This window comes from Dreissena polymorpha, chromosome 10 (assembly GCF_020536995.1).
Source record: "Dreissena polymorpha isolate Duluth1 chromosome 10, UMN_Dpol_1.0, whole genome shotgun sequence".
Taxonomy (NCBI): Eukaryota; Metazoa; Mollusca; class Bivalvia; order Myida; family Dreissenidae; genus Dreissena; species Dreissena polymorpha.
In genome coordinates this window covers 3,429,221-3,446,617 of record NC_068364.1, presented here as the reverse complement: position 1 = coordinate 3,446,617, position 17,397 = coordinate 3,429,221, and the positions used below count along the sequence as shown (strand labels likewise).

The 17,397-nt window shown below is 33.4% G+C and overlaps 1 protein-coding gene across 2 annotated transcripts in view; it reads right to left on the bottom strand.

The window, feature by feature from the left end:
• Window positions 1-17,397, bottom strand: part of LOC127848833 (mothers against decapentaplegic homolog 6-like) — a 36,947-nt gene that overhangs the window by 10,542 nt on the left and 9,008 nt on the right. For both annotated transcript variants that reach the window (XM_052381487.1, XM_052381488.1), the window contains exons 3-4: window positions 15,291-15,344; window positions 10,126-10,221 (exon numbers count right to left, since the gene is read on the bottom strand). In XM_052381487.1, the coding sequence (XP_052237447.1) occupies window positions 10,126-10,221; window positions 15,291-15,344 (150 nt within the window). The remainder of the gene's footprint in view (window positions 1-10,125; window positions 10,222-15,290; window positions 15,345-17,397) is intronic.

Below are 17,397 nucleotides of genomic sequence, written 5' to 3'. Positions count from 1 at the left end.
TTAGGGCAGACCATTCATTTAAATTAGGTGAGGAATATTATGTGTCTTCACTAGCCAAAGACTGAATAAATATAAAAACTACTTAACAGAGCCCCTGATCAGCACCAAAAAAAAACATGCAATAATGGCATCAGTTTTGATGGAGGAAATATTTAAAACTCTAAAATACATTAAAGCATGCCTCCGTTCGAAAGTGCTTAGCAGTGGAATAAGTGTGTTAGCGCACACTAGGTATGAATGATTTTCTTTTTAAATTCTATTTTCCCCAACCCCAACAATTGAAAAGAATGTGTCTGTTGTAACCTACATTTTAAATGGCAGTCTTTAACCTCATCACCTACCCATCTTTCTTAACACACAAACACGTTCATTCACACAATTTTCATTCACAAAACACTCTCTGTAACATGACCTAATAAACCGAATAAAATTCTGCTCCCATCTCTGCATTCAAATATACTAGTGTCTAACTCATCATGAAAATATTTATGTCAACTTGATTCAATTAGACTTGTTTGAATTTACACACAGGTGAGTTTAAATTTACAGTGGTTATGTACCAGAGTTGATAAAAAGCAAACACTTTTAGCATGCAATTAGGCCAAATGTTGATAGGTTTTGTGTCATAACTCAACCAGTATATTTGGGAGTGACAATATTTTCTATAGCAAAAATAAGTAAACTTTGTTCTTGTTTTTTATTTCATAGCAATAAAATCCACTCAAATTTTACTTGCAAATTAAATGGTTTACGTATAGTAAGTTAATCTAAAAATTCTTCCAAATTAAAAACAGCTTCAAAAACTTAATCAGTCACCATTTCTGATACAACTACAGTACAGGCAACGTGTACTTTGACAAAAACGCGTGTCTGCGGTGTTCAATTTTCCCGATGGGTGACATTTCGCGGGGGGCGGACACGCTACTGACCGCGGTGTTCGGCGAACACCCAAAATCGCCGCGATTGCACGCTATCATTAACTGGAACACCCGTGATCACCGCAATGCCGCGCGGCCATTGATACATGTAATACCTGTCTGCGATGGTCATTCAAGAGTTTTAAATTTACATGTACAATGTACAAATGAACATAATAAACTACATGTATGTGCAAATGTATGCGTTCTTAAAGTGATATTATGGGCAACTTACAGTATTTGCAATATACAATGTAGGTGTGTATCGTAACCGTTGTTTGTTTTTTGTGTTTTCGCTCGATATACACTTGTATTTGTTAATGCAGCATCAACATAATTAAACAATATCCCGAAAAGAAAAATAATCCATTTGAATATCAACCGTACTTTCGTTTTGACAACTTACGACAGAAATGAATCGATGTACGATGCGAGTCTAAATGTAGTTTTCATGCAGATTCTTTCATACCACACAATGACACAATTTGGTTTTACGGATCATTTCAGGTTAGAGGGATGGGTGAGTCATGTAACATATCGAAAATAATATAAATTTTTTATAAACAACCGGTAACAAGATGAGTTGTAGATAATTTCAGATACCACATTCATTATAACTTATTGTTTTCACCCGTTTCTTTTCAGCTCAATTCAACAGTAACAAAATGCCCATCACTTTAAATTATCTACAACTCGTCTTGCTTCCAGTGGTTAATAAAAAAATATAATATTTGATATTTTTCATGACAGTTCAGTCCTCTAAGCCGAAATGATCCGTAAAACAAATTTGTGTCTTTGTGTCGTATGAATGAATCTGCACTAAAATGAAATTTAGGTTTACATCGTACCCCTAATCATAACGAAAGTACAATTGATATTCAAATGATTTTTTTATTTTTCCGGGATATCGTTATAGAATGTTGATGATGCATTCATAGATATAAGTTTATGTAAAGTGACAACACCAAAAAATAACCGACGGTTGCGATAGACACCTATAAACATTGCATATATTGTTAGATGCGCATAATATTACGTTAAATACTTAAGATATCCTTCGACCAGCATGTACATAAAAATAGACTATATTTACTTGTATTCATTATCGCTTAAAGCGGGTATATACGATTTTTTATATGTGTTTAATTGTAATACATTGATAAAATATGTTAAAATAACACAAAATAGGCAAGAAAAATTACACATTAAAGCCGAATTTCATAAAATGCAGCAAAGACAAATTAGCGCCCCGAGTCAATTGTGACGTACATATTTTCCTACAATAACCGAAGCATTCGTCTTTGCATTAGGATCGGAGTTAGTGTTCGTGTGTCGTATGAATAGATATCGTTGCAGGAATTCAAATAAACCGTTAAACTAAGTTTAGATTCACATCGTACATGTATGGTTTACATGCTAGCGAATTCGGCTGCACAGCCGTTTTAAATTTCAGAATTAAATATCTGGCTTATTTCGCATTTTTCGACACGTTCTTCTTAACTTTTATTTTAATTTATATTTAAATATATATATAATAAGTTTATTACACATTTTATATAAATTCATAAATATTTGACAACAACGTATATACCCACTTTAAATGAAAGGGATCAATAATTTACGTTTATATTTAATTATTTTTTTTTTGCGAACACGATGAACACCGCGGTAGATATAATGGGTCCGCGGTGATTCGCGGTGTCCACCTTATTGAAAACGGCCCCCGCGAATATTTGATCTGAACACCCATCGCGGGGGTCGTTTGGTAAGCGAACACCGTAAAATGAACACCGCGACGAGTGGCGTTTGTCAAAGTACACGTTGCCTGTACTGTAGTTAATAATTACCATAATAATTGATGTAATTAACACATCAATATCTACATTATTGTATGTTCTTCCTAAATTTTTACTTTTAAACGGACTGTCAACCACGAATGACAAAAAAAGAAAAGTTGTAAAATATCGTATTTTTTTACAATTATTACTTTATATTGATTAAAATATCACGACTGGTTTATTACATTACTTGAAAAAATTTGGTAATAAAATTTCTTGATGTGAAATAGAAAGTACATCGTGAAAATAGGTGACATAACGATATGAACACTATAAATAACGCTAGTAGATTGATCATTTTCTATATTAGATATATACAATTCACTACGCATGCACAATTCCTGGGTTGACCAAGTGACGATGATGATCAATCTACGGGCGTTATTTATAGTAAACTGGTAGTTACCTGGTAGACACACCCAGTAAAATTTATTACTAAATATACTGAAAATATGAAAACTTTACAACTTTTTTCAAGTAGTGTTTTATACCAGTCATATTATTTAAATAAATATAAACTAATAATTGTAAAAAAATACGGTGTTTAACAATTCTTTCTTTTCTACGTCGTCAAGGTTGACAGTCCCTTTAAGACACTATTACTCATCAAAGAACATAGTACTGTAAGATTGAGTTGTTGCAGTAATTTAATTGTTGCTTTTACTACAATTCTTATTTGTAACCACTGCTGCTGCTACAACTGTTGATGTTACCACCACTCGTACAAACACTGCTGCAACTGCTGTTGATGTTCCTACAATTCTTACTACCACTGCAACTCCTGCTGCTGTTGCTGTTACTACAACTCTTACTACCTATGCTGCTTCTTCTGCTGCTGCTTTTACTACAACCCTTACTACTACTCCTGATGCTACTGCTGTTGCTGTTACTACAACTCTTACTACCTTTGCTGCTACTACTGCTGTTGCTGTTACTACAGCTCTTACTACCTTTGCTGCTACTACTGCTGTTGCTGTTACTACAACTCTTACTACCACTGCTGCTGATACTACAACTCTTTCTACCACTGCTGCTGTTACTACAACTCCTACTACCACTGTCGCTGCTGTAACTACAACTCTTACTACCACTGCCGCTATTACTACACCTCTTACTTCCACTCCTGATGCTATTGCTGTTGCTGTTACTACAACTCTTACTACCTATGCTGCTCTTACTACTGCTGCTGTTACTACAACTCTTACTACTCCTACTACTACTGCTGCTGCTGTTACTACTACTTGTACTACCTTCGCCGCTGTTACTACAATTCTTACTTCCACTGCCGCTGTTACTACAACTCTTAATACCTTTGCCTCTGTTACTACAACTCTTACTACCACTGACGCTGTTACTACAACTCTTACAACCTATGCTGCTACTACTGCTGCTGCTGTTACTACAACTCTTACTAACACTGCCGCTGTTACTGCAACTCTTACTACCTATGCTGCTACTGCTGCTGCTGCTGTTACTACAACTCTTACTACCTTTGCTGCTGTTGCTTTAACTCTTACTACCACTGCTGCTGTATCTACAACTCTTACTACCACTGCCGCTGTTACTACAACTCTTACTACCTATGCTGCTACTTCCACGGTCGCTCTTACTACATCTCTAACTACTTCTTCCACGGTTACTTCAACTCTTACTACCAATGCTGCTGTTACTACTAACTGCTATTTTACTACAACTCTTACTACCACTGCCGCTGTTAGAACAACTCTTACTACCACTACTGCTGTTACTACAACTCTTACTTCCTATGCTGCTACTACTACTGCTGCTGTTACTGCAACTTTTACTACCTTTGCTGCTGTTACTAGTTACTACAACTTTAACTACCGCTGCCATTGTTACTGCAACTCTTACTACCACTGCGGCTGTAACTACAACTCTTACTTCCACTGCCGCTGTTACTACAACTCTTACTACCACTGCCGCTGTTAATACAACTCTTACTACCACTGCCACTGTTACTACAATTCTTACTACAACTGCTGCTGTTACTGCTGCTATTGTACTACAACTCTTACTACCACTGCTGCTGTTACTACAATTCTTACTACAACTGCTGCTGTTACTGCTGCTATTGTAACTACAACTTTCACTACCACTGCTGCTGTTACTACAATTCTTACTACCACTGCTGCTGTTACTGCTGCTATTGTTACTACAACTTTTACTACCAGTGCTACTACTGCTGCTGATGTAACTACTTTACTTACTTTTACTTGCACTGCTGATACCTATACCACTGTTACTACTTCTGCAAAAAGAACAACTACTTATGGAATTAAAAATAAGTCACTTACAGCAACAGGTACAGCAAGAATTTTTTAAGAGTTTCTTTTTAACACCACCCAAACACAACAATTTATATTAGAACTGCCTTTATACATGTAGTTACTCCTTTAAACTACTGTTAACCGATGCATGACAGACAGTCTATGAAAGGTTACCACTTAATAGCTGCTTAAACAAAGAATTACTTAAAGGATCACATTCACAGATGTGTATATTGAAATAATTAAATAAAACACTATTGAATTCAATATATTTTACAGTGAAATCAAACTTTTTTAAATCGCATTATAAAACTAACAAAATACAAGCACACACAATGTTTTTAAAGTAATACTAAAAAGCTATGTTTCCAAGGTAAAACACTCTCACAGGTTTTTAAAAAGGTGTTTTCATTTAACAATTAAAATAATAATTAAAAAACAATAATTTGGTAACTTGACAATTTTCAAAATGATTGCCATATATTCAAAAAGAATGTATACATTATGATTAAATAAGCAAACTAACGATCTTGACCAAGAAAAATATTTAAATTAGTTGTATATTAACTGATAATCATAATTCGGAATATGTAAAATAATAAAGCATTTGCAAAACTTTTCCTCTGTAATCTTGAAAATATGTTGAGTATTAGTCTAGCAGTTGTGTTTCCTGTATCAATATGAAAGGTAATGTGTGGGCTTTTGCTTCCAGAGGACCTGAGTTTGAATCCATGGGATGGAAATATGATTGATTCAACCTTTTTCTTGCCATTTAAATTAGTTAAGACTATTAAAACATTTTCATGTCTGGTCCATTTCTCAAATTTGGCTGAAATGTTTGGTCATAGAGGCATGAGCCACCATGACTGGAGGTCAAGGCCAAACTTGGCCTCACTTAAGCAGAATGGACAAAAACATTTTCCCTACCCTTCTAAAATATGTCTCACCCTTTTTGTCTCTCTTTTATATGTCAATGTTCTGCCTAAATCCTATAAGTGTTTATATCTTTCTTTTTTCTATATATATATATATATATATATATATATATATATATATATTAGCATACTCCTTTAATATTCTTCACAAGATATTATTTGAAGCAAGTCACTTCACTGACAAACTGATGTCTTTTTTAAGAAGATCTCAACTATGTGTTAATTTCTATCAAGGCCTTAAGTGGAGTATCTAGTTTCACCTGCTTTTGAAGTTTTACAAACCTACGCGATTTGTTATTAAATACAGGTCCCTCTGACATTATACTTAGTTGCACATGATTGCAGATTTAAAACATTAATCCTGTTGATAATTAATAAGGGGAAAAATCTAGGATCTCGAAAGGCACGGGGGACATTTAATATGCAAAAGTCTGATAAAGCTACGGAACTCGTTTTTGATTACCTTTTGTAATATAAATTAAAGTTTATTTTCTACTCTGATTTACAATTTAAAATTTAAACAAAAATCTATTTAACTTTTTTTAGATAACCGACCTAGATTGTAGGAGTAGGAAACGAAAGCCAAAAAAGTAACACGGTGAAGTACCCTGCTATTATCCTCAAGTTCTTTTCATAGCATTTACATGTACAACACCGAGGCCATACATATAAATGGCATTCCATGTTCATTTTTATTGGTTGTTTTTTCTGTCTTTTTTCCCTATTTTTTCCTATTTTTCCTTTGTATTCTTTATTTTTTGTAGTCTAAATTGCATAAAAAATACTGAGTAAAAACCAAATGTGCAACATATACTATTACTTTACTAATTAATAGCAAAATGTGCATGGCCACATAATAAATCTTAATGACCTGAACAAAAATATGACACAGAATTCCTGTTTAGCTACAAGCATACTACAAGCATTTTTGTTTAACTGGCAGGCATCTTATGACCAAACCTATCACAAATCAGTGAACAAGAATCCCTGAATAGATCATCTTTTTATAGACCTGTGCGTACGCAAACAAAAAAAGTCACCAATAAATGTCACTTAACCATTTACCAAGTTATTGATACATCGTCCATCTTAAATTTTTTATCAATTTTATTCACATACTTTCAAGCATTTTTTTCTATACATTTGCAGTGACCATGCTTATTTGTCATAAAACTGTCTTGACTTGTGGACATTTATTTATGTACTTGCAGTTTGTGGTATTTAGCAAAACGGGCTTTTGACATTAGTAGTCCAGTGTGCTGAGAATGTCATATGAGCCTCTGGTAAAACAGGGCTTAAAGGGACTGTCAACCACGACGACGAAGAAAAGTTGTAAAATACCGATTTTTTACAATTATTAGTTTATATTGATTAAAATATCACGACTGGTATATTACATTACTTGAAAAAAGTTTTTAAGTTTTCATATTTTTAGTATATTCTGTAATAAATTTTACTGGGTATGTCTACCAGGTAACTACCAGTTAACTATAAATAACGCAAGTAGATTGATCATCATCGTCACGTGGTTAGCCCAGGAATGCAAATTGTGCATGTGTAATGAATTCTATATATTTTATTTATAAAATGATCAATCTACTTGCGTTATTTATGGTGCTTATATCGTTATGTCATCTATTTTCGCGATGTACTTTTGATTTCACATCGCGAAATTTTATAACCGAATATACTGAAAATATGAACTTTTTTCAAGTAATGTAATATACCAGTCGTGATATTTTAATCAATGTAAACTAATAATTGTAAAAAAAAAAACGGTATTTTAGAACTTTTCGTTTTTCGTCATTCGTGGTTGACAGTCCCTTTAATGCATGTGCTCAGTGTTGTCCCAGATTTGCCTGTGATGTCTGCACAAGCTAATCAGGGACGACACATTCCGCCTAAACAGGAGTTTTCCTTAGAAGGGACTTCCTTTAAACAAAAATAACCATAAAAGCGGAGAGTGTTGTCTCTGTTTAATCTGTGCAGACTGCACTTAGCTAATCCAGGATGACACTTTAGACATATGCATTAAGCCCCATTTTCCCAGATTGAGGCTCATATAGAGGAAATTTGTTGGTTTTGGATCAATTTTTTTCTGAAAAAATTAAGTTCAAGAGTGGCAAAGAAATTTGTTTAAAATCCAGTTATTTGGCTGTTTGAATACATCATTTTCACTTCAAGTCTTTTGTCAGGTGACTTTTCTTCATTGATAATAGTAGCTAAAAAATATTTTTTGTCAAGACATTTGAAATTTTGTGTCACTGGTCTGACTGGGAAATGTAGAGCCCTGATCATGCAAATACAACTATTTAAGGCCACACCAACTTGATCAGCTGTTCTTAGGAATGTGGCCAAGAAACATTCAAGAGAGCAAGCACAATAATATAACACTAATTGCTTTTTTATATAATCAGAGGCAAGAACGAAGTGCAGATATAAATGTAAAATGTGTCAAATACTGATGCCCCCACAATTTATATTTTAACACAGACAAATCCAATATGTTTTCTGCAAATTCCTTCCATTACATCTACAAATTCAGATGAGAAAGTTTGAACAAGTTCCGCCACATATTTGTTGTGAACACATACTGGTCGTGTACGTAATTCCGGCCTGTACGTAAAAAATCGGCCACCTGTGATTAATCATTTTCATGATCTAAACACACATGTTTTGATTATTTTTAGCACAATCAACTTGAAAACCAACCCTAATCTCAATATTTTGCAAATTAAAGAAGCATATCACTGTAAACATTTGCATTTAAATGTCTCAAACATTATAACACAAGATATTTCTCTCATGGGAAAAGTGACGTCATTAACCATTGCAAAAATTATAATCATATAAGAAACAAATATATTTCATAAAATTATTATTATTTCTATCTGATAAACTTAAATTAAGGTATTTTTAATTAATTGTATAAAAACATACATTTAAAACAAAAAAATCAGGACCTATATATAAACTTTTAATATATAAATTACCTCCCTTGATTTGAATATTAATAGTTTACATGTTGTAAAATTAAATATAAGCGTTTACTAAAAATCGACACTAAAGTCAACTTTTTAAACAAAATGTTTTGACTTTCTTAGCTATGTTAGTAAAAATTGATTAAAACTATTAAAAATAAATATTTTTTTATGAAATTGCAGTTCCCCATTAACCGTGCAGGCCTGTTAATATTTATTAAAATAGGTAGGGGGAGTAACTGGTATAATATTGTCGCATATTTTTTAAGTTTCAAGTAAAAAATGTTGTTTGTGTAAACCTTTATTAATACTCTTAAAATGAGGACATTCGTCTAAAGATATTGCTTTGTAATTGTACCTGCAGATTAAACTGAAAAGTGGCCGATTTTTTAGGTACAATTGCCCTACGAAAATTGATAGTTTATATGTCATTAATTTCTGTTCATAAAAGTAACATAACACTGATCTAATTCCATTGAAATTTTCATGCTATGTGAGTTTTTAACCCAGGATTATATATGTGAAGTTTAGTTAAAACCAGTTGCCTAAAACAAAAGATTTTGTTAAAATAGTCCCAAAAGTGGCTGGAATTACGTACACGACCAGTACGTTACACCTTTTTCTGCCTCACGCATTCAGCTTATGAAAAGCTGCATTTTAAACTATCAACTGTTACGAAAAATAAGCACACAGAATGCTGAGCTTAATTAGCAAAAAAAAAGTAATTTATTTCATTTAACAAATTGTACGTGTGGATATCTAACTAACATCTTCTTGATTTGTTGAAGCCTTAACCTTGAATTGGTGTTTGAGTGAGACTTTTTGTTTCTACTATAGCAAAAGTTTATATTTTATTGCAAGAACAACAGTTCCCAGCTGACACCTTGAAATGGGGTTTGTGTTTTTTCCATCCCTATCACATTTTTTTACTCTGTTTTTGACAGCTGTAATTATATACTCACTGCTTTTTAGTATACTGTATTTGGTGACAAAAAGTCTTTATAGAATTGGTTGATTTAAAAAATTTTTTAAATATTTATCCAGACTCAGGAAAAGGTGCACTGTACATAGTATCGTCACACTTGGAACATTTGAAATCTTCCAATTGCAAATAGTTGGTTTCCACCACTGTCAAAAACCTTGACAACTTTAAGTGTATATTCTACCTGAAAAGGCCTCCCAAGTTGGTGCTGGAGTCATGCCTGTCTCTGTGGAAACCACATCATGGGGATCACTGTAGTCTGGGGGTCCGTAATGGTCAACTATAAAAAAAAACAAGTGTGCAAAGGTCAACTATAAAAAAATTGTGCAAAGGTTTAACATAAAAAGAATTCATGTACAAAGGTCAACTTTAAGTAGAAATTGTGTACAAAAGGTCATTGTTACTGTTTTATGTGAAGTTGAAATCAGACATCAAACTTGGAATGGACATCATTTTGGTGACTCTTTTAATACATGTATATTAAGCACTTTTCCATGACTTTCTCATTAAATTAATGTCGAAGTCAGCTGAAGATGCATATATCAAAGCAGACTATTAACCGCACCTTTAACCTTTAAATTAGGTGATTGTGCTTTCGATTAGTTTCACTCTACTGTTAAACTGTATTCATGCATGCATGGACACAGTTTTCTTTCTTTTTACATGTAAATATAAGAAAATACACTTTTTTGGAAAACATAATGTGTATGATTCAATAAAATATGCAGGTGTTGATTTAACTAATAACTTAACAAAATAAATAAATACTACAAGTAAAAACTGCATATAAAGCATTTTTAAAGTTATCTAATATTTGAAAATTGATAATTTTAATATTCCAACTTGCCATAATATTGTTTTTGTACCAACTTTATATAAACATAAAATTATGTGGATGTTAATCAATATAATTGTATGCTCGTTTTTTCCAATATCTGAAGAACGCCCTTTTAAATACAGTACCGTACAAAAACATTTTGAGAACATTTATTAACGCTACAGAAACAAAACAAGCATATTTTAAAGACTCAAAAGACACTTAAAAATATATTTTTGATAACTAAACACAATTAGACAGAGGCTCTGCCATTGGAGTTTATAAAACAAACTAGATTTTTTTACTTAAAATATTGAGCAAAAAATAATGACATTTTACATTAACCGCAAAACCCAACTAGAAATGAAGTGATATTAAACAATAACATGAGACACAACAATGCTGCAATTTAGCACTTGTGCACAAAGGACATTGTCCTAAAATCTTCAATGTCAACAAAAGCATCATTATCAGCAGCCTCAATTACAACACTACATAATAATTGTCATCATCAGCAGCAGCACTGTTTATTATTGATATTACTTGTATCATCATAATAATTCCCATTGTAATCAACATCATCATAAATTTAACGCAACAACAACATCATAATCATCATTTTCATAAACATCACCAACAGTAACTTTATCATCAGCCGCAGCATAAGCACATCATCACAGGTTCTATTCCTACCACCATCTTCATTTTGAAAACCAGCATCAATTTAACACCATCATTATCATCAATATCAATAACAACATAATAATATTCAACAGAAAAACACCATCATTATCATCAAAAACAGCAACACTTCACTATCACAAATTACAACACCATGATCATCATCACCATGAACACCAATATCATTATTGTCATTTTTGTCATTAACAGCAGCACCACTTTCATCATCATAAACAGCTTCATCAATATGTAGAGCAACAAAACCATCACCAAGAAGATCTTTATCAACAAAATTCTGAACCATTACTTATTAAAAGTTTACGTTCATCAGTTGTAAAATTGGAGTGAAAACAACTGTTGGCAATTAGTGGAAGCCTCAATATTTTGGGACCAACAAACAGATTGATGAACAAGTATAATGCTTTACAATTTCAAATATAATCTGTCCCTATGTGCCACATCAGCCTCTTACACTCCCATATAAGGCAAAGACGATTTAAACCCACTTAAAATACTTGAAATTCTTCTCAATGATAAGTTTTCTATAACTCAATAACAAACGTTATCAAATTTATCACTTTTGAAGTTTGCCTGATAATTGCCCGACTCTAAGATCCGATAACTGGTGATAACGTAAACAAAGGTTATGGCAAACAAACAGCGATTATTAATTATGCACCATCACGGTGACTCATATCAGGTTGATTTAATTCAACAGTCAACTGAGACCTGCATAACCATATATAATTGCGAACCACCATGAATCAAAATAATGGAAACCAACAAGACTTAAAATGAATTGATCAAGACCACTTAAAAATACTAAATGACTGAGGCAACTTATAGACTAAACATGATTGAGACAACTGATAGACTAAACATGATTGAGACAAATTATAGACTAAACATGATTGAGACAACTTATAGACTAAACATGATTGAGACAAATTATATACTAAACATGATTTACACAACTTATAGACTAAACATGATTGACACAACTTATAGACTAAACGTGATTAACACAACTTATAGACTAAACATGATTAACACAACTCATAGACTAAACATGATTGGCACAACTTATAGACCAAACATGATTGAGACAACTTATAGACTAAAAACAATTGAGACCACCAACATTAAAAACAAAGACTAAAGGATTGAGACAACTTAAAGACCAAACATGATTGAGACAACTAATAGACTAACAAGAGGGCCTGAAAGTCCCAAAGTCGCTCACCTGAGAAAGCAAGATATAATTGGGACAAATCTTCTGACCAAGTTTCATAAAGATCGGAAAATAAATGTGGCCTCTAGAGTGTTAACAAGGTTTCACAATAGCCATATAATGAAATATGCCGCGCCCCCTGGCAGCCATGTTTTTCAACCAACCGGCATCATTTTTGAAATCGTCCAAGATATTATCGGGATGAATCTTCTGACCAAGTTTCATGAGGATCAGACAGTAAATGAGGCCTCTAGAGTGTTAACAAGATTTTACTATAGCCATACAAGGAAAAATGCCCCGCCCCTTGGAAGCCATGTTGTTCAAGCAAACATAATTATTTTCAAACTCATCCAAGATATCATTGAGACCAATCTTCTGACCAAATTTCATGAAGATTGGACAATAAATGAGGCCTCTAGAGTGTTAACAAGGTTTTACTAAAGCCATATAAGGAAAACTGCCCCGCCCCCTGGCGGCCATGTTTTTTCACTGATCTGGACCATTTTCGAACTCGTCCAAGATATCAATAAAACCAATGTTTTGACCAAGTTTCATGATGATTGGGCAAAAATTGTGACTTCTAGAGTGTTCACAAGGTTTTCCTATAGCCATATATGGAATACTGCCCCGCCCCCTGGCGGCCATGTTTTTCAACGGACCGGAACCATTTTTGAACTCAACCAACATATCATTTAGACAAACATTTTGACAAAGTAGCATGAAGATTGGGCATCAAATGTGACTTCTACAGTGTTCTTAAGGTTTTTCTTTTTTTTGACCTAGTGACCTAGTTTTTGACCCAGCATGACCCAGTTTCGAACTTGAGGTATCAATAGGAAAATGTTCTGACCAAATTTCATGAAGATCAGACCATAAATGTGGCCTCTAGTGTTCACAAGGCAAAATGTTGACGACGGATGACGCACGACAGACAAAAAGCGATCACAAAAGCTCACCATGAGCACGTTGTGCTCAGGTGAGCTAAAAATAATTGAGACCACCAACACTAAAAATGATTGAGACTCCCAAGACTAAAACAAAAGCTCACCATGAGCAAGTTGTGCTCAGGTGAGCTAAAAATGAGAGCACTTAACTTGTAAAACTGACTTAGACCACCAAGACTTACAGTAATTGAGAACACGACGACTTAATTGATTGAAACAATCAAGACTTAACAATTAAGGTCACGAAGACTAAATAGTCACCAAAGTCAAATGAAGGGCACACCAGCGCCCTCACACTACTTATGGGGAAGGGGTCCGCAGCCCTTAGGAGGGGGAATTTTTGCGGCGTTTCCCTTTTTGGGGGATTTTTTACTTACTCTCTCATTATTACATTTGTACATGTTTGCACTATATTCATTGCATTTTTCATAATTTAGTATGTTTGCAAAGATTAAGTTGAAATAGAATTGAGATATAATACTCATGAGACACATCTTTCTATTAAAAAAAAGAAAAAAAGATGTGTTTGTGAAACACATTGTCCCCCTATATGATGTTTGACCTTGTAGGATGACCTTGACATTGTGAAGGATGACCTTGACCATGACCTTTCACCACTCAAAATGTGCAGCTCCATGAGATACACATGCATGCCAAATATCAAGTTGCTATCTTCAATATTGCAAAAGTATTCATAAAATAAGCGATTTGGGCCACATATATTTGACCTCTGACCTTGAAGAATGACCTTGACCTTGACCTTTCACCGCTCAAAATGTGCAGCTCCATGAGATGCACATGCATGCCAAATATCAAGTTGCTATCTTCAATATTGCAAAAGTATTTATAAAATAAGCGATTTGGACCACATATATTTGACCTCTGACCTTGAAGGATGACCTTGACCTTTCACCACTCAAAATGTGCAGCTCCATGAGATACACATGCATGCCAAATATCAAGTTGCTATCTTCAATATTGCAAAAGTATTCATAAAATGAGCCATTTTGGCCACATATATTTGACCTCTGACCTTGAAGGATGACCTTGACATTTCACCACTCAAAATGTGCAGCTTCATGAGATACACATGCATGCCAAATATGAAGTTGCTATCTTCAATATAGCAAAAGTTATTGCAAAATGTTAAAGTTGGCGCAAACAGACAGACCAACAGACAGACCAACAGACAGGGCAAAAACCATATGTCCCCCACTACTATAGTGGGGGACATAACAAAAAAAATTGTTGTTTTTTTAGGGGGAATTTTTCCCCAAAAAAGGGGAAAAAAGTATACTTTTCTGGTGGGGGACTGCCGCCGAATTTCGGCAGCAGATTTAATAGATTGAGGGCCCTGCACATACACGTAGTCATAAAGCTTCTGAAAGAAAGTGTAGAGAGAATTACTTAAAGTCACCAAGTTCCTTATATCTCAGGCATTTAATGTATTGAAATTTAACATTATAATGTTTTAAGCATTTACAAATGTACATATTGTTAAAATTTGCCATATTTTATGCTTTTTGTTGGCATAATAGAAACTATTTCACATAGATTTTTTTTATGAAATGTTCACATTAGTACAACCTAAGATAGGAACATAGTTACCCGTTTATATATTGAAAAAAAAGGCCGCAGTAACTCGTCAATATTAATGACTGGGAACAGTTACATACCTGTGAACTTGGACATCTCAATCTCTGACCAAGCTGTTGAGGTGGACTTGCAATCTGGAGAGAAAAAGCAAAGAAGACAAATAAACAAAGGTCTATAATATATCTGGCATTTTATCATTATTATATTACAAAGTTTTCGTAGTATATTTTAAATATGCATGTAGAACAAAAACAGAATATTAAAAGGGCAGTAACTCAAGAAATATAAAGGATTGGATTTCTGTCCATGTTTTAGTATCTGAACAATATACACTATACACAAAATTAATGAAGTTATTGTATTCATATTAATAAAATCTGCACCATTTAAATATATACCACGACATTAAACTCTGCTCAGCGAGGAAAATAAATGACAAGTACATGAAGAGCAGTAAGTCTGTACAAATACTAAATTGAGTTACTGTTTACAAAATGTAATGCTCAAGTATGTAAATAATATCATGATAAAGAATCTTATTGAATGTAATAATTATTGTTTTCTTTGCTACTCTCTCAAAATGATCAATAACAGTGTATCATTTAATATATATTAATATTTGTAATTTGTAATGATATTTGTAATATCATTTACATAATATAAACAATTACTAAAAACTAATCTTCCTTAAATTACTCTAGGTCAAATTAAAACTGGCTGAACATTTTTTGAAAAACTGTTATAATGCCCCATTATCGTGTTGTACAGATAATTCAACAATATGCGAACAGTATTACACACAATGTTAACAACGACATTCAGTCTCTACTCAGGAGCCTACAGTCTGAGTTGGGAGATGTTATCTACAGAGGCCGACTAATTTACTACTGTAAACCACCTGAGTACTGGCGCATTAATACATTTTGTGTACGTTTTCATAAATACAGTACATGTACCGGTATAAATGCTTCTTAAATTGGGAACAAATTTCTTTATTTCTATACTAACTTTCTACTTTAGTCAGGTTTAATATGGTCTCCATTTTATAGAAAAGACAATTTAATACTTTAAATCAGGGCCCTCAATCCATTTTAGGGGAAGCGGGTCGCTACCCTCATGAGGGGGAATTTTCGCGCCATTTCCCTTTTTGGGGGATTTTTTACTTACTCTCTCATTATTACATTTGTACATGTTTGCACTATATTCATTTCTGTTTTCATAATTTAGTATGTTTGACAAGATTCAATTGAAATAGAATTGAGATATAATTATCTTTAATAAAACAAAAACAAACAAAAAAAACAATTTAATCAGGGGGAATCCCCCCCCAAAAGGGGTAAAAAGTATACTTTTCAGGTGGGGGACTGATAGATTGAGGGCCCTGTAAATGTGTGTGTTTGAAACTTAAGTTTGAACTCAACAAATCCATTTTTTTAATACATAATGAGGACCTGGAATAAAAAATTTAAGTTGACCAAGAGACTATTGCTAGCAGGCACATAGATTTGTGCAATGAACTTTTTCATGGAAAATTATTAATAAATAATTAATAAATCAATAGATCCCTGATACCATTATTAGTATAGGGTTGTTGTTTTTTCAGCTGATTTCCTACAACAAGTAGCCTTTACTTGACTCTCAGCTGTTCAATTTTTTAAAAATCCTTTTGAAGTTCAAATAATGATTTTTTAATAAGATAAAACCATTTGTGTATGTTCACAGTTTTAACACTAAAATTCCGATTTTTCACAGCTAAAGATCATATTACAACAAGAAATGTGTTTGTCAAAAACACAATGCCCCCTATTGCGCCGCTTTGAAGCCATATATTTGACCTTTGACCTTGATCTTTCACCACTCAAAATGTGCAGCTCCATGAGATACATATGCATGCCAAATATCAAGTTGCTATCTTCAATATTGCAAAAGTTATCGCAAAACTTTAACCAAGGTTAAAATTTTGGGACAGAATGACAGAGTGACAGAATGACAGACAGGCCAAAAACAATATACCCCGATCATTCGATCCGGGGGCATAAAAAGTGCATGAACAAGCCCTGAAGTAGTTTTAAATTGACAAAATTACCACAACAAAAATTCACCATGTTTACAGTAATTTACACAGGTAGTATTCATATCAGTGGCGCCTGTCTATTGAAATTAATGGGTTTAAACCAAACCAAACTA